Source organism: Coregonus lavaretus, assembly GCF_964263955.1.
Source record: "Coregonus lavaretus genome assembly, chromosome: 25".
Taxonomy (NCBI): domain Eukaryota; kingdom Metazoa; phylum Chordata; class Actinopteri; order Salmoniformes; family Salmonidae; genus Coregonus; species Coregonus lavaretus.
Window position 1 is genome coordinate 603,976 of NC_140012.1, and position 24,863 is coordinate 628,838.

Below are 24,863 nucleotides of genomic sequence, written 5' to 3' on the forward strand. Positions count from 1 at the left end.
CAGACACATAGACCAACTGGAACCCCGAATGTGTCTCTGAGCTCGATCCTGACGCCCCAAGCTCCACCTATAAGGATGATGTGTATGGATGATGTCACTCTGTATGAATCTGCCCCCTGCATAGACTTTCCTGACCTTTGACCTCCACAGAACATCAGCTGAATAACAGCAGAATCTTTATCGAGGTGATTTGTAAGAGGAGAAATGGTTCAGAATAGATGCTCCAGCTAACGTGTTCCATTTGTCAACGTGCTCAAAGACAGATAGAATTCGCTAACCTTTCCCTGTCCATGGAGTTAAGCTAAGTCCATAGGGCCGAGCGGACATCAAATATATTTTTTTTTTTACATGTGAAAGATTCTGGGACACTATGTAAATGACTGTGGAACACGGCAATGCAAATAAGTGGACTTTTGTTATGATTTTGTCCTCTTCTGTTTCTTTCTTTATCCGCGTTGTTTGTGGTGTGCTCTACATTTATATACCCACAACCTTCCCATCTTTCCCCCCCAATTTTTGCCCCCATTTCTCATGTCCCAGGTCTCAGGTCTATCTCACCTCGCTGACAATCTTGTTGATTTTGCGGGCGCTCTTCAGGGCCAGGTTGTCCTCACTGGTCAGGCTGTGGAAGTGGGATGAGCCCTTCATCTTATTCAGGTCCTTCTTGTATTTCAGCTGGGGGGTTAAAAAGGGAAAGAGAAGCAGAGGAAGATTAAAAAGGAACGAAAGAATCCTCGGTCACACATTCCCCTCTGTCAGATTGCATAGCTTGTCTGTGAGCGCATCTTCATACATGCTGTACACAATCGGCAACACACACACAGGCACACACAACTACAAACACACACATACATGCATGCTCTCTCACTCTCTCACACACACACAGTCTAATTTGGTCTGTGGAGAGTTTGGAACATGACAGCACAGGATTCTTGGTGAGAGTCACGGGGAACGCTACTTATCCCTGTGACCATGACCTGAAATTCCGTCCGGCAACGCCAGACAAGGTGATGGATGAATGTGATCCTATTGTGTGTTTTGAGAATCCCTGGACCTATTTGGAAAATGTTTTTGAAATGAATCTTTCCTTCCTCCCTTCATTGAAGTAAACACAGAACCACTGAAGAAACATGATTGGATAGGTAGAAGTAAAGCTTCCACTACGTAGTTTTCACAGATCCAGTCATGGCATATCAGTGATTACTTCCAAGAAGAGAAGGAGGGATCCCTTTAAACTATCCTCTCTCTTTACTAAATTCCTCAATATATTGGCCAATCCATAGTGACATAGTCTGTCAATTGTGGTTCCTTACTGAAAATGAATTCACCCGCATACCCCAACGTATGCTCTTCTGCTTTAGGGGTGTCTGCTGCACAAAGTTGTATTGTGGGGGAATTTATTGGGGTGAAACCCCAATAAATTTACCCACAATACAACTTTTCACCCCAATAAATTCACTCACAATACAACTCTGTGCAGCCGACACCCCTAAAGTGGAGGAGCATACGTGTTCAGCAGGGACACTACTCACATCACTGGCGTGGGCCTGGGCTTTCTTGGCAAGCTGGTAGGCAGGAGTGATCATGGCTGGGAAACTGCCCTTCCCTCTCTGCTGCTCGTAATCTTCAGTGTAGGCAATCTGCAAGGAGGAAAACACATCAGCACACAGTCAATACTACAGAGACAATGGGATCAGGGCTACAGAGTATGGCAGACTTTTGTTCCGGGCTAACAAACACATTTGATTCATAAGACCTTGATTAGTTGAATTGAGTATTGTTGTGTTGGGCTGGAAAAGTCTGCACGCCCTATAGTTATCACATAATGCACATCCAATATGTACAGTGCAAACAATTCAGCAAATTATATAAGGGTATGAATACATGCACACACTGCCGTCAATCTCACCTAGTTTTCTAAACTCAAGTCATTGTCTGACAGAGACACCAATACGCTATCCTAATTCCAAAGCCTTATGTGAATAGCGATCATTTTTGCAGGCGAGAAAACGTTCTGTCTAGTTAGGTACCAGCATCATCCAGGTACGGCACTGTTTCACCCACTTCAGAGCCGATGGGTTGCACCTACTTTAGCATACATCAAATCATATCAAATAGTGACAACTACAATCCAAATAATATTGATTAAATAAAAAATATTATTAGATATGGGGAAAAATTGTTTGGAAAGTGAAAACAACTGGAAGTTAAAAGATTTAGGCATCTCTACGGCATTAAAGAATCTCAAACATAGTACAACAACCATCTCTGTGAAGATATACACTACCGGTCAAAAGTTTGGACACAGCTACTCATTCAAGGGTTTTTATTTATTTTTACTATTTCTTACATTGTAGAATAATAGTGAAAACATCAAAACTATGAAATAACACATATGGAATCATGTAGTAACCCAAAAAGTGTTAAACAAATACAAATATATTTGAGATTCTTCAAATAGCCACCCTTTGCCTTGATGACGGCTTTGCACACTCTTGGCATTCTCTCAACCAGCTCCATGAGGTAGTCACCTGGAATACATTTCAATTAACAGGTGTGCCTTCTTAAAAGTTAATTTGTGCCAATCAGTTGTGTTGTGACAAGGTAGGGGGGGGTATACAGACGATAGCCCTATTTGGTAAAAAGTCCATATTATGGCAAGACCAGCTCAAATAAGCAAAGAGAAATGACAGTCCATCATTACTTTAAGACATGAAGGTCAGTCAATCAGTCAGTCAATGTGGTCCTCTGTAGCTCAGCTGGTAGAGCACGGCGCTTGTAACGCCAAGGTAGTGGGTTCGATCCCCGGGACCACCCATACACAAAAATTTATGCACGCATGACTGTAAGTCGCTTTGGATAAAAGCGTCTGCTAAATGGCATATATAAAAATACGGAACATTTCAAGAACTTTGAAAGTTTCTTCAAGTGCAGTCGCAAAAACCATCAAGCGCTATGATGAAACTGGCTCTCATGAGTACCGCCACAGGAATGGAAGACCCAGAGTTACCTCTGCTGCAGAGGATAAGTTCATTAGAGTTACCAGCCTCAGAAATTGCAGCCCAAATAAATGCTTCACAGAGTCGGATTGCTGAAAAGAAACCACTACTAAAGGACACCAATAAGAAGAAGAGACCTGCTTGGGCCAAGAAACATGAGCAATGGACCGGTGGAAATTTGTCCTTTGGTCTGGAGTCCAAATTTGAGATTTTTGGTTCCAACCAGCGTGTCTTTGTGAGACGCGGTGTGGGTGAACGGATGATCTCCGCATATGTATTTCCCACCATAAAGCATGGAGGAGGAGGTGTTATGGTGTGGGAGTGCTTTGCTGGTGACACTCTCTGTGATTTATTTAGAATCGAAGGCACACTTAAACAGAATGGCTACCACAGCATTCTGCAGCGATACGCCATTCCATCTGGTTTGGAATAAGTGGTATCATTTGTTTTTCAACAGGACAATGACCCAACACACTTTCAGGCTGTGTAAGGGCTATTTGACCAAAAAGGAGAGTGATGGAGTGCTGCATCAGATGACCTGGTCTTCACAATCCCCCCGGCCTCAACCCAATTGGGATGGTTTGGGATGAGTTGGACTGCAGAGTGAAGGAAAACTCCTTCAAGACTGTTGGAAAAGCATTCCAGGTGAAGCTGGTTGAGAGAATGCCAAGAGTGTGAAAAGCTGTCATCAAGGCAAAGGGTGGCTATTTGAAGAATCTCAAATATGAAATATATTTTGATTTGTTTAACACTTCTTTGGTTACTACATGATTCCATATGTGTTATTTCATAGTTTAGTTTATTATTCTACAATGTAGAAAATAGTAAAAATAAAGAACAACCCTTGAATGAGTAGGTATGTCCAAACTTTTGACTGGTACTGTACATGTATCAGATATCCTCTGTAGCTCAGCTGGTAGAGCACGGCGCTTGTAACGCCAAGGTAGTGGGTTCGATCCCCGGGACCACCCATACACAAAAATGTATGCACGCATGACTGTAAGTCGCTTTGGATAAAAGCGTCTGCTAAATGGCATATTATTATTATTATATCAGGCTACTCATTGTAAGGACAATTTGTGTTGTCTGTTTCAACTGAAAAACGACTTTTCCACATAAGTTTGGAGCCAGACCAATTTATACCAATTGAAGAACACATCTGAAAGAGTGTTGTGGGTTATTGTCTTTCTGAGAGGCATTGTAAAAGTTAAACAACTATCAGCAGTACAAGAACTGTACTTCTAGAATATATGACAGGACATCAGTCCTCAAATGGGAGCTCTTTGGGGATAAGATACTTCAGTAGTTTAATTTATCAATAAAACCACTACCAATTGAATTTAACTTGCAGCCCTATAATCAATTAGGCATTTCGAATGTAATTAAATATTGAACAGGTCTCCCTCTTCACTTTTCTCAAAAATAAAATAATACATAAGAATGTTTTAAAAGTTGTACTGAAAAATTGCATAATTATAGCAAAAAATGATGTACTTAAGCTTCCAGTTAACAGATACACAACTTCCTCTCAGAACATCCTCTCCAAGAGGCTAACATCTCTTGATTAGGTCGCTAGGTGTTGAACTAAGGTGGCTATAGTATTTTTAACAAGAGGGTCTACTTAAAAAATATATAGAATTTGCTCGCTCGCCTCACATAGAAAAATAATTATATCTGTTAATAATAATTGTATGGCCTTATTAATCCCCCCCTGAAAAAAACATGTAAGGGGGAGTAGCAAGGGCAAGACAAAATCAAATTCCTCATTGGTCCTTCCTCTTAACACGCTGATCTGCGAAGATTGAGTGTAAGCAATATGGCAAAAACTTCCCCTATCAGAGGACAAGGTAGAGTTACTACGTAATTGCTTATACCTATCACGTTTTTTCAGATCGACATAAGTGCCAAGGAGGTAGGTTTTTATCTGGACAGGACAAGTATCTTTAGACCCCAGAAACTATTTTCTGTGTCCTAAGCCCCAGTTGTTTTCACCTGGCTGAAGTTCCCAGCATTTTCTTTGGCAAAAGCGAATTCTGCTGCCCCAGCCTCTGAGGTGGCCTTTCCCTTCATCTCCTGCTCATACATCTGACGGTACTTCACCTAAGATATGATCACAGTGTCAACATTAGTGTACTGTATGCGTATGACTTTGCCAATGTGAATTTGTATGTGAATGCATCAGTTTGTGTGAGCATCTTTCTGTTGTTTGTGTGTGTGTGTGTGTGTGTCTCCTCTACTCACACCACTGGCCATCTCTGTGGCTTTCTTTGAAACTTGGTAGCCAGGAGTGAGATGGGCAGGGAAACTGCCTTTACCCCTCTGCTGTTCATACTCTTCAGTGTAGACATACTGAGAGGGAAAATACTACGTCATGGACACACCAAAAGTGACATAATTGCATTTGGATGAAAGCATAATAAGATTGTGTAGGGTTTGTAATAAATGCCTTACATCACTGTGGATCTGTCCTTGGCTTTTGGCCAGAAGCACTTCAGGGGTTTTGGCTATGGAGGTATATTTTGACACTCTCTCCTCGTGTCCTTTTTTGTACTCCACCTGAATAACAGAGAAACAAAAACAAAAATTGTAATCATATTCCTCAGTGTACCTGACCTGTCAATCTAGGAGACAGTATGTCCCCACACTTTATGACACAAACATGGTCAGACCACTACTGAATAACAAGTGTAGGAACGTTCCTTATGCCATAACTACGTGTTTTCTGTGTCATTTTGAACCACCTTAAATAGGCAAATTTGACAAGGTGGAGGTGTGTGTGTATATAACTATGATAAAGGTATGTGTATGTTTGTCTGGGGGTTGTTTTCATGTTGGTTGGAAGCCAGGGAGCCCCCAGTCTATGTAGAATATGGGAGGTGTAAGCCACAGAGGTAAATTGTGTCACTCTTTCTTCATGTCCCCTTTTGTACTCCACTTACGATAGAATACATATTGTACTCATCTATATTTAGCACCTACCTGTACCTGCCTTGTATGGCAAAATCTTTAAATGTTTAGTTTGTTTAATAGCAGGGCAAATGCAGTTGTACTAAGTTTATAGTAATCACAGGGGCCATTTTAGACAATTTAATGTAGATCAAAAGTATTCTGTTTTGTTATGTGTTCTTTCTGTTTCGTTATGTGTGTTTATGTGTTATGTTTGTGGTCCTCTGTAGCTCATCTGGTAGAGCACGGCGCTTGTAACGCCAAGGTAGTGGGTTCGATCCCCGGGACCACCCATACACAAAAATGTATGCACGCATGACTGTAAGTCGCTTTGGATAAAAGCTTCTGCTAAATGGCATATTATTATATTATTATGTTTCCCTATGTTCCTTTTTGAAATTCAATACAAAATGAATCACTTTTTTATTTTATTATGTTTTAGATCTTCTCTTCAGACGTGTGTTTGTTATACAAAGAAGGAAGATACTCACATCACTGATGGTCTTTTGGGCTTGTGACATGCTCACAATCTCCTGATTGGTGATGGTGCCGGAGTACGAGTAGGTCTGCTTCTCCTCAAACTTAGCCTGATAGTCCTGCTGGTGAATCACAATGCACACAGAATCAACTAAGGACTATCATTATAATGGGGGCGGTTCCAGAAAGCAGGATCAATGAGTTAGTTAGCTAACTGTTCAGGTCCCAGTTTCCCAAAAGCAGTTTGTTTTGGTTGCGTTTTGTTTTGCCCAATAGGAAACGAATGGTGAATAATGTCATTGGAGTCAATTTTATTGTAAGTAAGAATAGAATATGTTATTTATCGACTGCCTCAGACAACTCGTAGAACAGCTAATTACGTCATTAGATGCTTTGTTTTTTTGTCACTTTAAACACCGATCTCCACTAAACACAATATCAAGATGTTTATCTGTCTTTCTGTGACCGCCGAGAACTTCAGAACTAATATGACAGTGACTACAAATAAATACATACAGTGGGGAAAAAAAGTATTTAGTCAGCCACCAATTGTGCAAGTTCTCCCACTTAAAAAGATGAGAGAGGCCTGTAATTTTCATCATAGGTACACGTCAACTATGACAGACAAATTGAGAAAAAAAATCCAGAAAATCACATTGTAGGATTTTTTATGAATTTATTTGCAAATTATGGTGGAAAATAAGTATTTGGTCACCTACAAACAAGCAAGATTTCTGGCTCTCACAGACCTGTAACTTCTTCTTTAAGAGGCACCTCTGTCCTCCACTCATTACCTGTATTAATGGCACCTGTTTGAACTTGTTATCAGTATAAAAGACACCTGTCCACAACCTCAAACAGTCACACTCCAAACTCCACTATGGCCAAGACCAAAGAGCTGTCAAAGGACACCAGAAACAAAATTGTAGACCTGCACCAGGCTGGGAAGACTGAATCAGCAATAGGTAAGCAGCTTGGTTTGAAGAAATCAACTGTGGGAGCAATTATTAGGAAATGGAAGACATACAAGACCACTGATAATCTCCCTCGATCTGGGGCTCCACGCAAGATCTCACCCCGTGGGGTCAAAATGATCACAAGAACAGTGAGCAAAAATCCCAGAACCACACGGGGGGACCTAGTGAATGACCTGCAGAGAGCTGGGACCAAAGTAACAAAGCCTACCATCAGTAACACACTATGCCACCAGGGACTCAAATCCTGCATTGCCAGATGTGTCCCCCTGCTTAAGCCAGTAAATGTCCAGGCCCGTCTGAAGTTTGCTAGAGTGCATTTGGATGATCCAGAAGAGGATTGGGAGAATGTCATATGGTCAGATGAAACCAAAATAGAACGTTCTGGTAAAAACTCAACTCGTCGTGTTTGGAGGACAAAGAATGCTGAGTTGCATCCAAAGAACACCATACCTACTGTGAAGCATGAGGGTGGAAACAACATGCTTTGGGGCTGTTTTTCTGCAAAGGGACCAGGACGACTGATCCGTGTAAAGGAAAGAATGAATGGGGCCATGTATCGTGAGATTTTGAGTGAAAACCTCCTTCCATCAGCAAGGGCATTGAAGACGAAACATGGCTGGGTCTTTCAGCATGACAATGATCCCAAACACACCGCCCGGGCAACGAAGGAGTGGCTTCGTAAGAAGCATTTCAAGGTCCTGGAGTGGCCTAGCCAGTCTCCAGACCTCAACCCCATAGAAAATCTTTGGAGGGCGTTGAAAGTCCGTGTTGCCCAGCGACAGCCCCAAAACATCACTGCTCTAGAGGAGATCTGCATGGAGGAATGGGCCAAAATACCAGCAACAGTGTGTGAAAACCTTGTGAAGACTTACAGAAAACGTTTGACCTGTGTCATTGCCAACAAAGGGTATAAAACAAAGTATTGAGAAACTTTTGTTATTGACCAAATACTTATTTTCCACCATAATTTGCAAATAAATTCATTAAAAATCCTACAATGTGATTTTCTGGATTTTTTTTCCTCATTTTGTCTGTCATAGTTGACGTGTACCTATGATGAAAATTACAGGCCTCTCTCATCTTTTTAAGTGGGAGAACTTGCACAATTGGTGGCTGACTAAATACTTTTTTCCCCCACTGTAGCTGCCCATTTCTTTGCATAACAAGCGAAGGATATCAAGACGCTTCAAATGAAAACCGATATTACTGTATTAAAATATAAATATACAGTACCAGTCAAAAGTTTGGACACACCTACTCATTCAAGGGTTTTTCTTTATTTTTACTATTTTCTACATTGTAGAATATTAGTGAAGACATCAAAACTATGAAATAACACACATGGAATCATGCAGTAACCAAAGAAGTGTTAAACAGATTTTAGATTCTTCAAAGTAGCCACCCTTTGCCTTGATGACAGCTTTGCACACTCTTGGCATTCTCTCAACCAGCTTCACCTGCAATGCTTTTCCAACAGTCTTGAGTTCCTACATTTGCTGAGCACTTGTTGGCTGCTTTTCCTTCACTCTGCGGTCCAACTCATCCCAAACCATCTCACTTGGGTTGGGGTTGGGCGATTGTGGAGGCCAGGTCATCTGATGCAGCACTCCATCACTCTAAAATAGCCCTTACACAGCCTGGAGGTGTGTTGGGTCATTGTCCTGTTGAAAAACAAACAATAGTCCCACTAAGCGCAAACCAGATGGGAAGGCGTATCTCTGCAGAATGCTGTGGTAGCCATGCTGGTTAAGTGTGCCTTGAATTCTAAATAAATCACAGACAGTATCACCAGCAAAGCACCCCCACACCATCCCACCTCCTCCTCCATGCTTCACGGTGAGAACCACACATGCGGAGATCATCCGTTCACCTACTCTACGTCTCACAAAGACGGCGGTTGGAACCAAAAATCTCAAATTTGGACTCATTAGACCAAAGGACAGATTTCTACCGGCCTAATGTCCATTGCTTGTGTTTCATGGCCCAAGCAAATCTCTTCTTCTTATTGGTGTCCTTTAGTAGTGGTTTCTTTTCAGCAATCCGATCATGAAGGCCTGATTCACACAGTCCCCTCTGAACAGTTGATGTTGAGATGTGTCTGTGACTTGAACTCTGTGAAGCATTTAGGCTGCAATTTCTGAGGCTGGTAACTCTAATGAACTTATCCTCTGCAGCAGAGGTAACTCTGGGTCTTCCATTCCTGTGGCGGTCCTCATGAGAGCCAGTTTCATCATAGCGCTTGATGGTTTTTGCGACTGCACATTAAGAAACTTTCAAGGTTCTTGAAATTTTCCGGATTGACTGACCTTCATGTCTTAAAGTAATGATGGACTTCTTATTTGAGCTGTTCTTGCCATAATATGGACTTGGTCTTTTACGAAATAGGGCTACCTTCTGTATACCACCCCTACCCTGACACAACACAACTGATTGTTTCAAATGCATTAAGAAGGAAAGAAATTACACAAAATAACTTTTAATTGAAATGCATTCCAGGTGACTACCTCATAAAGCTGGTTGATAGAATGCCAATAGTGTGCAAAGCTGTCATCAAGGCAAAGGGTGGCCATTTGAAGAATCTCAAATATAAAATATATTTTGACTTGTTTAACACTTTTTTGGTTACTATATGATTCCATGTGTGTTATTTCATAGTTTTGATGTTGTCACTATTATTCTACAATGTAAAAAATAGTAAAAATAAAGAAAAACCCTTGAATGAGTAGGTGTTTCCAAACTTTTGACTGGTAGTGTACTTTGAGTGTATAGCGAGTACGGAAGTCAACTGTTATTTTTCAAGTGCGATTCTAAACATAAGAACGCAAAAAGACAAGTATGTACTGAGTTTACCAGAAGTTCTATAAGTGTACTTGTGAGGTCTGGAAAACAAAACATGCATGGGAGCATACTTTTTTGTTCCCCTCACCGGCTATCCCATAACACCTTGTGATGCAGAGAAAATTCCAAAAAACGTCTGAATTAATGGCGGACTGAAGTCCCCGCTTGGGAGATAATGCTCCAGAGGAATAAGGAATAACTTTGTAAAATTTAAGTAGTACGTTTATTTATTCACCAAATTATTTTAAAATGTTCAACAAATTATTTATTTCATATGAATTATGAATTAAAATGTTGAGTCACTGCTGTTTATCAGCCCGCTAGCCAAGCTAAGTTAGCTCGTCGGAAGCGATGGCTAGCTAGCAGGCGATCTTGTCCTGGTTATCAGCTGTTTGGGGATGAACAACTAAATTAACTAATCGTAAAATCAGCAGTGTCAATTGTGAAGACCCAAACAGTTTTTTAATCCTGAACTGGTGAACTTGCTTGCCAGCTAATGACAAATGTAGTAAATCTTTTTTTCCCCATTTGTTTTCAGGGACAGATGGCAACTGATGCATTCATTTCACTCAATGACATTGGTTTGGCAGGACAAAACAGTCGTGCCCGACTGGTTTGGAGGTCAGACATTTGAACATCTGATAAAGAAACGTAGGCAATGCAGCTGGCTGTGTTCTGTTCAATCTAGGCTTGCTAGACAGCCAAGTTATTTGTGCATTCTTCCATAATCAGTCAATACATGCATGCAGTGTCTGTTTACCTAACATTAGCTAACTTTCTTCTTGTCACTTTTTCCCTCCCCTCGTGTTTCTTGTGTTTCATCATTGCATATAATGAAAATGTTTTGAATAATGAAATGATCAATTAAAAGTAAATCGGTGACAACTTGATCAAGGCTATGAATATGCAAAAGTGTTTACAAAACCATTGCACATTAACAAATGTAGTTGTGGTTCTCAGCAACTTGAACCAGCACTGATATTTGAGCATTGAGGTTAATTTCTCCCCCCTTGGCCTTATGTTTCTGCTCGGCTCTCCTCAAGTTAAAGCACATCCCACCTCATCACCCAGACAGATGTAAAGAACTTGGGGACCTCCCGTCCACCAGAAAAATCACTATCTCAGGAGTTTAGTCACTGTTAGAAGTAGATCCACACGTTATTCTCTATCAAGCAGAATTATCAGCTCATTATAACATATTAAGCTCATTCTAAAATACAGATGTGGGTGATTTCTGCCCCAGGTTTTTATTCCTGCCCAGCACAAACACCATGATCAACTATTCATGGTCTACAATTTAGACCACAATTAGTTGAATGATGTGTTAGTGAAGTGCTGGAACAAAAACCTGTAAACTCCTGTCCTGTGTATTAAAAACCTGTGACTGTCATGACAAAATTTGCCCTCCTGTACTGAACAAGCTTTTGAATGTTGAACGTTCATCTCCTGGATGTCTCTCACTTGGGGATGCTAAAATGTTTTTTCTATTCAACTGAGCCGTTTACTTTATGGTCGTATGATCTTTTATTTGTTATTGTTGTTGCATTGTCGAGAAAGAACCTGCAAGTAAGCATTTCATTGGACTATGTCTATCCTGTACATATGACTAATACAACTTTAAACGTATTTTGTACGGTGGACTGTGTCCTAAGGATTCTTGCACAGATACAGGAAAACCAATAAGGGATCATATTTATAAAAAATGTCAAGTGTTGATGTCTTCCCATTGTTCTGGTTTTGAGGCTTGGGCATCTGGGGGCTGCAGTTCATCGGTCTAATCTCCTGCAAGGAGAGAGAAAGGCATTCATAATATTACAATGGTGTATTAATTTCATTTAATATATATTCCTGTTTGATATGCATGCATATAATTAAATTGGACAGGTTTTCCTTTATGATATGCCAGTGTTTGTTTTGTATCCAATGCATGCAGCTTACATTAGGATGAAGTAGCCTAGGCCTTCTAATCTAGTTAGATTGCATCATATCGCCTATCAATATTAGTTATCAAACACCAAGCTATCTTGAACATCAGTGTCATTTAATAATATGCATGGGTGTTATAGTTGTATGAATTTATCACAATGCAAGCCTGCTAATTGGAAATAAAACACCAGCAGTCCTAATGCAATATTAGCTTCACAGTGAAACACTACTATTCTGGCTATTTATCATTCTTAAACAGTAAGCAAAATAGCTTCTATGCTCTATAATGCATGAAAGCTTACCTGTCGTACGTCCACAACGATGTAGCAGCAGACCAAGCAATATGCGAGAGGAGGACCCCACATAAAATTATTCTGGTTGGTGTCAGCTTCATTCACTAACAGGTACTGAGAAAATCGATTCTTAACTTGTTTACTTGTTATTCGTGTTAAATATTTCCATTCTGGAATAGATGTTCACTGAATTGATTGCACTAGTTGCTCACACTGCTACATTGGCAACAATGTAAACAGACATAGCGAGCTAGCATAAAAACTAGCTTTGTTGACGCCGGCTGCAAGATGATACAGTTTCCTGTTTAGGTTAGAGGTCACATCAAAGTACATTTAAAAATGTAAGGGATTTTAAGCAGTATGCTCTCTCAGGTGTTCTTGGAAGATCACCCTTGAAAGAATGGGAGAACGCAAAACGCAAGTGCGCCTTTTGGAACACAACCCTCCTCTCCTCGATAGCCTCCTCCTGCTAAGGATAGTCATGAGTACCTTCCCAGCGTCTAGCGCGGCAGTGTTTTAAAATCCACCACACCCCCTTTGCAGTGGCAGACTTACCATTAGGCAGAAGAGTCAACTGTCTCCGGCCTCACATCATCAAGGGGCCTCATGAGCAGGGCATAGATATTAAAAATTAATCTCAGCTCAAGGCCAGATTTGACTAGAGTTGACTTTTCGTAGCAGGTTAGGAGAAATAGGTTAAGATTAGGAAAAGGGTTAGGGCTAGCTAAAATACTAAAAATATCAACTTTTGATGTTAATTTGACAAAAGCTGGATCCCTTCTAGCCATGACTGTGCTGACAGCCCATGCATTGTTTCATGCGATATGATTCCAAAGTAAACTGCAGCAAAAACTCTGTGATGAGACGCTTTCAGGAGAGCGGGGCAGAGAAAATAAAAAATGACCTAAGTTAACGCATTTCTTTAGTAAAAAGACAATACTTCCATCATCGTCGAGGCAGAGGACACAATGACGACAAGCCCAGTGACAGGCCTAGGCCTAGCTAGCACTTCAACAACCACTAGCATTAGCCTAGCTAGCACTTCAACCAGTAGCATTACTGCCTCTGCTGCTGTTGATGGCTCATCATCATCAGTACTACCAGCAAGCAGTAGCAGCAGCGCAGCGGTCGCTGATGTCGAACCAGAGCGAGAGCTCAGAGAGGAAGATGCAAATTCACATGCAGAGCCTGATTCACCCCCAGCCCTTGCTCCTCCAGAGTCACAAAGAGATCAGCACGTGGACTACTACAGAATGTGAGTCTCAATGATCGATTCACCCAGATATATATTTTTTGCTCTGTATGGATTTTTGTATCCAGTAGAGAACATGAAAAAAGCAGTGATGGATGGAATATTGGGCCAGAGCTGCAGGAACATGGACGCCTTCTCTGACTGCCTTTTTACACCAACAGAAATTGGTTGAACTGATTGAATTGGATTTAACAAGTGACATCAATAAAGCATCATAGCTTTCACCTGGATTCACCTGGTCAGTCTGTCATGGAAAGAGCAGGTGTTCATGTTTTTTACACTCAGTGTAAATACGGAACATGCTTGATTTGTATCTCAAATTAAGCAACGCCTTCCGCCTGCTTCTCACCATCCCTGTAACTGTGGCCTCAGGGAAAAGGAGTTCCTACCTGAGGTCTAAAATGTCACAAGAGCGGCTGTCAGATCTTGCAATAATTTCAATAGAGCAGAGTTAGAAAAACGCTGGAAATAGAGGGCCTGATAGCAGCATTCACCAACGCTAAAGCCCGGAGAGTGAAGTTCAACATCTGAACACCAGCATTTCAACCTACAAGGTATACATAACTATTTTGACATAATGTAACTGTCTTTTAAACTATATTGCTGAATGGTTTTTGAATTGTGTTCTAAATCTGTGCTCCATAATTCTGTGTCCTAGCCAGGAGAGGTCAGCATCAGGTGTGTGGTTCCAGATTCCCAGTCTAGCTCCAACGATGTTGGTTGCCATGGCAGGTATAATGAAGGATGTAAGTAGTAACATTTGACATTTTTCCACCAGGAGCCCATCACTCCGAGGGTATGATTATGTGCATAGTTGTGTGTGTAATAAGGCATGTTGTGTGTGTGTGTGTGTGTGTGTGTGTGTGTGTGTGTGTGTGTGTGTGTGTGTGTGTGTGTGTGTGTGTGAGAGAGAGACTCTTCAGGACTCCGCAGCCTAAAGCTCTGTTTGGCAAGGCTAAAGATTTGAAGGAGATCAATGATTGGATCAAACAGCAGACTGGCGGTGAGGTGGATCACATCCTGACAAACCCCCTGGAAAGAAGTGCTTGCTTGGTTGCTCTGGGTGTTGCCTACTTCAAAAGGTACTAGAGGGCTGGGGTTCAAGTCCTTACTTCATCTCCTGAAGTTTCCACCTTTCACCTATCGGCTCTTATTTATGTGTGTGTGTACATACAGTAGATGGATAACTTTGTTCAGTCAAAGTAGAGGGATGGAGGACTTCCAGCTAGATGGGGAGGCGCTCAACCGCATTGCCATGATGACCCAGGACCATTACCTAGTGAAATTGGGCATCAACTGAGACCTGGGCTGCACAGTTAAGTACACAGTTAATTTGTTCTCACAGCCTGGAAACATAAGTTTAAAATATTTATTATTGTTCATAAACATATTCTCCAATTGATCTGATCTCTCCCGTTCTCCATTTTCTCCCTGCTTTCTCCTTCCATCCATCTCTCTCTGCAGATTGTTCAGATGCAGGATGATGACAGTATGTTTGTGTTCCTCCCTGATGGAGGTCACTGCCAACATGACCCTGATGGAGGACAGCCTGACGGTAGAGTTTGTCCAGGACCTCTTCATGACCCTTCTGCTTGTTCAGGTGGCCCTCACAATGCCTTCCTAAACTATTATTTTGTTCCATGGGCTACCAAAATGCTGCAGGCATAAACACGGGAGATGAGGTGGAGTCCTAGTGAAATTAAGGTGAGAAAACCAAACGGCGCTCTCCTCCATTCTATTGTCAAATGTCCAGTCACTCGAGAATAGTTCTCATCTGTAACTATCACAGCTGTCTACATCCCTCCACAGGCCAACACCATTCTGGCACTCAACAAACTGTATGGGGCCATAAACAGACAAGAAACCACTCACCCACAGGCAGCGTTTCTGGTGGGCGGAGACTTTAACGCGGGGAGACTTAAAACCTTCCTACCTTACTTCTACCAACACTTCTCCTGCACCACGAGGGGTGCTAAAACTCTAGACCACGTTTATTCTATCCACAGAAACGCGTTCAAAGCCCTCCCACGTCCTCCCTTCGGCAAATCTGACCAGGACTCCATTCTGCTTCCTGTTTACAAACAAAAGCTCAAACAGGAAGTACCAGTGATGCTCTTAATACGGAAGTGGTCGGATGAAGCAGACACGAGGCTACACGACTGTTTTGCTAGTACAGACTGGGATAACATTGAGGAGTCTACCACAACAGTCACGAGCTTCATCAACAAGTGCATAGACGATGTCGTCCCCACAGTGACTATAAGAACATATCCCAACCAAAAACCATGGATTACAGGCAACATCCGCGCTGGGCTAAAAGCTAGAGCTACCACTTACAATGAAAGGGACACAGACATGGACACATATCAGAAATTCCGCTACGACCTCCTACGAGACATCAAACATGCAAAAGGACAATATAGGAGGAAGGTGGAATCCTATTACACTGGCTATGACGCTCATCGTAGGTGGCAGGGCTTGCAGACGATAACGGATTACAAAGGGAAACCCAGTCATGAGCTGCCCAGCGACGCAGAACTCCCAAATGAACTAAATGCCTTTTTATGCTCGCGTCGAGGAAAATACTGTACCTTGCATTAAAGCCCCTGCTTTTCCAGTTGACTGTGGTTGATGTGAGTGGAACGTTTAAACAGATTAACAATCAGACTACCAGGGAGCGTTCTCAAAGAACGCGCAGACAAGCTGGCAGTTGTCTCCAGACATATCCAATCTCTCCTTGTCCCAGTCTGTAATCCCAGCATGTTTCAAGCTGACCATCATTGTCCCTGTTCCCAAGAGCTCCAAGGTAACCTGCCTAAATGACTATCGCCCCGTAGCACTCACATCTGTAATTATGAAGTGATTTGAAAGGCTGGTCATGACACTTCAACTCCATCATCCCAGACCCACTCCAATTGGCATGCAGCCCCAACAAATCCATAAACAACGCAATCTCAATTGCGTGTGCTTAGTCCCCTCCAGTAAACCCTGTTCACTGAAGACTGCATGGCCACGCACGACTCCAACACCATCATCAAGTTTGCTGATGACATGACAGTGGTAGGCCTGATCACCGGCGACGATGAGACAGCCTACAGGGAGGAGGTCAGTGACCTGGCAGTGTGGGGCCGGAACAACAACCTCTTCCTCAACATCAGTAAGACCAAGCTGATCGTGGACTACAGGAAACGGGGGGGGGGGGCTCCCACGCCCCCATCCACATCGACGGGCTGCAGTGAAGCGAGTCGAGAGCTTCAAGTTCCTCTGAGCTGATTGTCGACTACAGGAAACAGGGGTTGAGCATGCCCCCAATTTCATGTGAATTGTTTGCCGTTTGACTGTTTATTTTGATCAATTCCCCATTACATATGTCACCAGTAGGAAATGTGTTGTTAATCCCCATCATTTGGTTACATTAATTTCATTCTCAGAGTGGATGTTGTTTGCAGAGTACACTTGTGAGAAACAAGTTTTAGTTTATTTCATAACCATGATTTAGGAGTTGTCCATTCTTTCATTGTTTTTTATTTGGAGTGCTCCATGTAAGCAATGAGCATGGGTCTGGTTTCTCTGTCTTGTTAATGTTGAGGGAGCGCTCATGCCTGACCATGCATAGAAGTAGCCTACAGTGGTTCTACCTTTAAAAGTTTCGAGCTTATGCCGCGACCGTTTGTGGTAGATGGTGACAGATTGTGGTAAATTGCATCATTCTGTCATTGCACCACACTATCACAAGGGGTAGTTAGAACGCTGATCTATTGGTAGTCTAAACTGTGGCACAAAATTGACTATCTTTTAGTAAATTAACGGAGGTGTGAATGTTTCAGTCCGAGAGTCGCTCTTCTCTTATTTATTTTGATCCTAAGCCACGAATGAGTGAGTCACTTAGCTTTATGCTGACAAATATAGCTTTATGCTGTGAAATAGCCTACTAAATAGGCCAAGCCTAAACTACTACATTTTCATAAATACATTTAAAAAGTAGCTCAGGTCTTCAATATGGGCAACCTTTTTCCCCTACCTATCCTCGCTGGACTCACATCAGCAAAGGAGGACTCCGTGTTTCAGAAACTCACTTTATATAGAGGGGCTATCACTCTTTCACACTGTGGTAAATAAAGCCAGTTTGTTATTTTTAATTATTTCTTTCTGTTTTTAGAGGGAGAGAAACCAAAAGCCCCCCGTGCCTATTTTTCGACAATTGTCAGTGCACATGTCAAGTGTAATTGCGGCATTGTATTTACCCAAGTTCTCTTTGAAATCCAGGACCATCCGCCAGCATTTTTTTTGTTGTTGCCTGAAGCAGGACTCTAGTAGTCCTTCAGATGGATGTGTGGTTTCAGAGAGAAGCCAGCTGCGAGCCTGCGACCAGGCATGGTGGATGACATCCTTTCCTGCACAGCAATTTGAAGAAATCCAGTGGCGAATGGACTGTTTTTGTATATTTATTTGTTGTCTAATATTAGAAGGCTCTTTAAAAGAGATTTGAGTTGTCAATGTGCCGCATTGCATTGTGATTTAAAAAAATATCTGTTCTTAATTAATGGCGTGGTTTCTTTTTAGCCAAATGTTGAATAGACTTGCAGACAAATTAATTAATGCAGGGACGAAAATAGGAATAATAGCCTACTGTCTGTAGTCATAAAAACAATTAGGCTAAATACATTGAAATGATTTTGTTGGGTAACGGATCGGCTCTCGGAACTCATTAATCATTCATTCAGAAGGTTAAACCCATAGGTTTTAGTAAATTTAATTAGATTACCAGGTTCATTTTTCATTAGGTTATAATAATCCATGCCTTCTGGGAATGTTAAAAAATCCTAAAGTTATGGGTGGAGTTAGACATTTGGCTGTCAGAAGTATTAAAATCAACCAATGTCAGCCTTTAAATGCTTTATTATCTGAATGTTTAAAGTGCGTGTGGACGACGGAGAGAAACAAAATGGTGCAGTTTGAGGCAATGTGGCAGAGAGTGATGCAGGCGCTGGAGATGGGGGTGTGAGCAGGTGGGTCTGGGCAGGTGTGATGTAGTTGTCGTTTGCGTGTGTATGTTTTGTATTGTCTAAAAATATCAAATAAAATCGCCATCTCTGAGTTCCATGAGCTTATTTAGGCTATTTAAGCCGGCAATTATCACGATGTATCAATGTGTCCATATGGCAGAGGCTGGTGCTCTAGCAATGTGTTGAATTTCAACTTTTATATTTGTACAATTTTAATTAAGATTTTTATGATTAACCACATGACAATGATTTTGAGAAATGAAAACGTTATTATTTAAATGAAACTGTCCACAAAAATACACAAAATCATAACTGACACCCAGTTTGGTAGAAATGGTAGGATAAATTGTATGCTTCCCCAAACTTGAAACTTACATGCCGCCTATGAAGTCTTAATAGGCCTCCTGTAGCTCAGTTGGTAGAGCATGGCGCTTGCAACGCCAGGGTTGTGGGTTCGATTCCCACAGGGGGCCAGTATGAAAAATGTATGCACTCTGGATAATAGTGTCTGCTAAATGACTAAAATGTAAATATTAATAGAATAATTTCCTTTTCTATGGTCAGATTTTCAAGCAAGGTAAGACATGCCTCATAATATGAAGTAAAACTTTCAGGTTTCAAACAATTAAGTATTTTTCAAAATGCATACAGCCTCCAGCTCACATTGTAAAGTGGAAGGTGAAGCACTGACAGCCTGCCTACCATAGTTTTTTCTCCCGGTCAATTTGGCCAGCAACAATTTAATTATTGCCAATTAGCGGCTAATAGAAACCCTGGGCCAGACTGTTTTGTGTACTTAGCTTTGGGTACTTAATTAAAGAGGATTAATTGCTGACATTTATCCTGTCTGGTACATAAAGATCACGGCCAAATGGAAGGGTGGGAGTATAACATTTGGAATTAAGCCCATAGTGTAAACTAAGATTGCATCTGTCTAACCATGTCTCATTTCCTTCATGCCCACTGATAGGTAATAGAACTGGATACAATACTGTTCCCCAAACAAGTCCTTTCAGATCTTAGGTCATGGAGGAAAGACAATGAGGGAAGGAGTCTCTCAGGTCTTTACTTGTTTAAGTATTTTGTTTCAATGCATCCATCCCTCCATACACTTCTTGAGGCAGTCACAGATCAGTAAAGTGTCCAAATGTGTACGTGTCCACACAGCCATATTCTATAATATTGGACTGTTGACTTTTACTTTTTGAATTCTCAGCGCGGCTCAAGCCAATTCTCCAACCGCCACCATATTCAAATGAATAGAAGCCGTGTATGCGGCGCCGCGTTTGTTGGGAATTTTGAGGGAGGTGCGCAGTATCTGGCTGTGCATCTCCCGCGGATGGCGGTCTCAGAGCCGAGTAGCTATGTCACAATGGGCTGCCATATTATCGCAGCTCTGCAGCTGTGGACTCTGAATTAGCCTTAAGTGATTGGATAAGTGAAATTCAATTGACTATTTTGTTTTCATCAATCCAACCTGGTCAGATCAGGGATCACCTCTAAGAAGGAAGGAAGGAAGGAAGGAAGGAAGGATTTCTGTAGTATTTGAACAGAGCCTTAGACTATTGGAACATGCCTAAGAGCTCTGCCTGCAGGGGCGGGAGCTCACCTGGCTGGCCAGCTGATTGGCTCGGCGAGCTTGCTCCAGCTCCATGGATCTCATGTCATAGTGGAACGTGGACATGTACCGCTCCCCCTCCTCCCGATACTTCAGCTAAAGCAAACAAACAACAAGCAGTAAGCCAAGCGCAGTGACGGTACACATTTTCCTCTTGCAATGATACACACACTTTGAGCAAACCACGAGGTGCAGTATTCGGAGCTCACGTCTATTTAAAATACTACAGTTCGTCAGGGCCGGAATTATGGGCTACCGTACCTCCTTGCCCGTCCAAATAAAATATAAAAATAATCAATTTTTGCGTGCTGTCAGAAAGACGCATCAATCTCAGATAAAGCATCTGAGCGAGCGAAACAGCGCCCCTCTGTCTCTGTATGTGTAGACCATGTATCTGGTGCTGTCTGGACAAAAGGAGTATGGCATGCATACTTTTTCTGGCCAGACAGCATCTGATACATGGGCTACATATAATAAGACAGAGCGGCGCTGTTTTGCTCGCTAGTTTCTGCAGAGAGGAAGAGGCAAAGCAAGAGGGCTCACTCAAGCCAAAATCTGTCCTGAATGAGCCCAATGCGTTTCTATGGGCATAATATGCAGACCTAAGCTTGCTGCCTTCATTCCCGCCTTTGGGAAAATAACTTGCATTGTTAGGCGGAGACATGAGCATCTCGTCATTATATGTGACTCGTTTCAGGAACATGTGAACTTTCATGTGCCTTAATAACAAACTTGTATGCCGTCTGTAAATATGAATAAAATTGTTAAATTACGAGCCTAGTTGGTTTAGCCATGGAAAAAGACAGCAACCTTCCCGCTAGCCATGATTGGCTGAGATGAGTGGGCTGGACATGCCGAGAGATGAGTTCGGATTGGTCTGCCAAGTAGCACGCTTGTCTATAATATGAGCTGGTCAGTATGTGTAGGTAATCCTTTCTAACGTGGCTTTTTTTAAAAAGATATCACATAGTAGAACTGCATAAGTGTTGCTCTCCACTTTCTGGAGGACCAAGTTTTGAAATCAGTGGAATTAGAGCTTACAAGATGGAGAAAATTCTGGCGTTTGATTGCAAATATGCAGACGGAGTCGAAAAGAGAACACACAGAAGGCTGTTGTAAAACACCTGTCTCCAGATTACATCTTCAAACTAAGGGCAACCATGGCATCTGTAACAGAGCGGGAGAAGCATCCATCCATCTATACGGGTAAGAGAGTCTAGCTAGCTACATTTTCAGATATTACACCTTTCTAATTATGTAAGGAATGAGGCACTTTACTATGTAGGCTACAGTAAACATCTCATTGTCCTGTTGGTTTTTGTCAGACTGCACAGTAGCCTAATATGCATTGTAAAAGCTGTTTTTTTCTAATTCAATAATATATTTGTACCATGTTTTTATTTTTAGAATACAGTTCTCGGTTTACAGTAGTGATGGACTGCTGGAGGCAGTTTGAAAACATGTTTTCAAACACTTTTTTTCTTCCACAAGTGTAGCAGCTTGTGAACTATGCAAACGTTTCCACTCCGAGAATGAGAATGGTAAATGACTGTAATTAATACATTAATTCAATACATTGGAATACAAAAGAAGCCAGCCACCCATGATGGGCTATTAGCAGGACAATACTCTTGCCAAGAAGGAGATCAAGAAGGAGGGTAGTAGGAGCATTGTATTTAAAGACACTGCACAGTAGCCTAATAAACATATGCATTTTGAAATAGTTGTTTTAGAAATCGAATGTAATTATATATATTTTTACCACTGTAGATGCTGTGTTTTTGGTTGATGGCGAAGCCATAAAGCCTCTGCTACTTTTTTAAATACAAAAGGTTTCACATATTTTGAATTAATTCCTGAATTCAATTGCTTTAGCCGATTTTATTTTGCTCTTCACTCGCAGTCGCTTATTAGCCTAGGCTTAATCCCGACCGGTCACGTTGTACAGCGCCATGTTTTCCTAACGGAAACCCTGAGGCCTACATAGGCTACTGTAAAATGCATTTTTGTTTTTCTTGGAATAGAAACACCATACAATTAATCAATTTAATTAAGCTACATTTCTAACAGTATAAACAGCACAACAAATACAATAATAATTTTAAAACTAATTATAAATCAATCCCATATAGTCTGTTCTAACAAAAAAAAGGTTTTAAAGTCTCTAGTACAGCCATTATTCCAACACCATCATTAAGTTTGCCGACGACACAACAGTGGTAGGCCTGATCACCGACAACGATGAGACAGCCTATAGGGAGGAGGTCAGAGATCTGGCCGTGTGGTGCCAGGACAACAACCTCTCCCTCAACGTGACCAAGACAAAGGAGATGATTGTGGACTACAGGAAAATAAAGAGGACTGAGCACGCCCCCATTCTCATCGACGGGGCTGTAGTGGAACAGGTTGAGAGCTTCAAGTTCCTTGGTGTCCACATCACCAACGAACTATCATGGTCCAAACACACCAAGACAGTCGTGAAGAGGGCACGACAAAGCCTATTCCCCCTCAGGAGACTAAAAAGATTTGGCATGGGTCCTCAGATCCTCAAAAAATTCTACAGCTGCACCATCGAGAGCATCCTGACTGGTTGCATCACCGCCTGGTATGGCAACTGCTTGGCCTCTGACCGCAAGGCACTACAGAGGGTAGTGCGTATGGCCCAGTACATCACTGGGGCAAAGCTTCCTGCCATCCAGGACCTCTATACCAGGCGGTGTCAGAGGAAGGCCCTCAAAATTGTCAAAGACTCCAGCCACCCTAGTCATAGACTGTTCTCTCTGCTACCGCACGGCAAGCGGTACCGGAGTGCCAAGTCTAGGTCCAAAAGACTTCTCAACAGCTTCTACCCCCAAGCCATAAGACTCCTGAACAGCTAATCATGGCTACCCGGACTATTTGCACTGCCCCCCCACCCCATCCTTTTTACGCTGCTGCTACTCTGTTAAGTATTTATGCATAGTCACTTTAACTCTACCCACATGTACATATTACCTCAACTACGTCAACTAGCCGGTGCCCCCGCACATTGACTCTGCAACGGTACCCCCCTGTATATATAGCCTCCCTACTGTCACTTTATTTTACTTCTGCTCTTTTTTTCTCAACACTTTTTTTTGTTGTTGTTTTATTCTTACTTTTTTTGTTTAAAATAAATGCAATGTTGGTTAAGGGCTGTAAGTAAGCATTTCACTGTAATGTCTGCACCTGTTGTATTCGGCGCATGTGACCAATAAAATTTGATTTGATTTGATTTGATTATTAAAAACTGTAAAATGCATTTGTGTATTCAATAGCTTTAGCCGACGTTGCGGTTTATTCATTGTTTAATTATTAAAAAGGCTCCTTTTTCTTCTCTGTGCTGGAGTTCTTTTAAGAATACAAAAGAAGCCACCCACCCTTGATGGGCTATCAGCAGGACAATAGACTCTTGCCGAGTTTAGGGACTTTAAATGTATTAATGGATGTTTGCGAGTCATGTCACTTCACCCATCTCTTTGCATAGCCTACCAAATGCATTTTGGGAATGTTTGATTTCACCACGTCCACCACCATTAATAAGCTGACCTTCTCAGTCAATGTTTTTTTAACATCCATTGCGAATGATAGCCTAATACTTCCTCACAGTAGGCCTATTTGAAACATCTTTCAACAATCTCCCCCTCGATAATCATCAAGCCTAGGTGTGAAAGAACCAAATATCATCTCATATATCCAGTGGAAACATCATTAAGTAGTTTTCATTTCAAGTTAAAAGTGTGCTGTTAGCTAGCCAGCTAACATTAGCTGGCTGGCTAGCTAGCTGATGTTACATGTATGATCTGTGTAGTAATATTATTCGCATCCCAGAGCTATTTGCATTGATAATTATAGCCTAATGTTAGCTAGCTAACATTGAACCTGGTTGGTTAGCTACCTGCAGATTCATGCAGGCTAGTAACGTTATGAGTTAGGATTATGGTTCATTGTTTAGCTAGCTAGCTACCTGTCTGAACAAAAGACTCCACTACAGTGCCTTGCAAAAGTATTCATCGCCCTTGGCGTTTTTCCTATTTTGTTGCATTACAACCTGTAATTTAAATTGATTTTTATTTGGATTTCATGTAATGGACATACACAAAATAGTCCAAATTGGTGAAGTGACATGAAAAAAATAACTTGTTTCAAAAGATTATACAAAATAAATAACGGAAAAGTGGTGCGTGCATATGTATTCACCCCCTTTGCTATGAAACCCCTAAATAAGATCTGGTGCAACCAATTACCTTCAGAAGTCACATAATTAGTTAAATAAAGTCCACCTGTGTGCAATCTTAGTGTCACATGATCTCAGTATATATATCTGTTCTGAAAGGCCCCCAGAGTCTGCAACACCACTAAGCAAGGGGCACCCCCAAGAAAGCGGCACCATGAAGACCAAGGAGCTCTCCAAACAGGTCAGGGACAAAGTTGTGGACAAGTACAGATCAGGGTTGGGTTATAAAAAAATATCAGAAACTTTGATTATTCCACAGAGCACCATTAAATCCAT

General features: G+C 41.6%; 1 protein-coding gene across 1 annotated transcript in view; it reads right to left on the reverse strand.

The window, feature by feature from the left end:
* nrap (nebulin-related anchoring protein) overlaps window positions 1–24,863 on the reverse strand; it is a gene marked incomplete at both ends in the record, with an annotated part of 172,762 nt that overhangs the window by 137,979 nt on the left and 9,920 nt on the right. Inside the window, 8 exons of the mRNA XM_084141430.1 lie at window positions 559–675; window positions 1,533–1,640; window positions 4,992–5,099; window positions 5,241–5,348; window positions 5,451–5,555; window positions 5,851–5,933; window positions 6,433–6,541; window positions 20,324–20,428. Coding sequence (XP_083997556.1) covers window positions 559–675; window positions 1,533–1,640; window positions 4,992–5,099; window positions 5,241–5,348; window positions 5,451–5,555; window positions 5,851–5,933; window positions 6,433–6,541; window positions 20,324–20,428 — 843 coding nt within the window. The remainder of the gene's footprint in view (window positions 1–558; window positions 676–1,532; window positions 1,641–4,991; window positions 5,100–5,240; window positions 5,349–5,450; window positions 5,556–5,850; window positions 5,934–6,432; window positions 6,542–20,323; window positions 20,429–24,863) is intronic.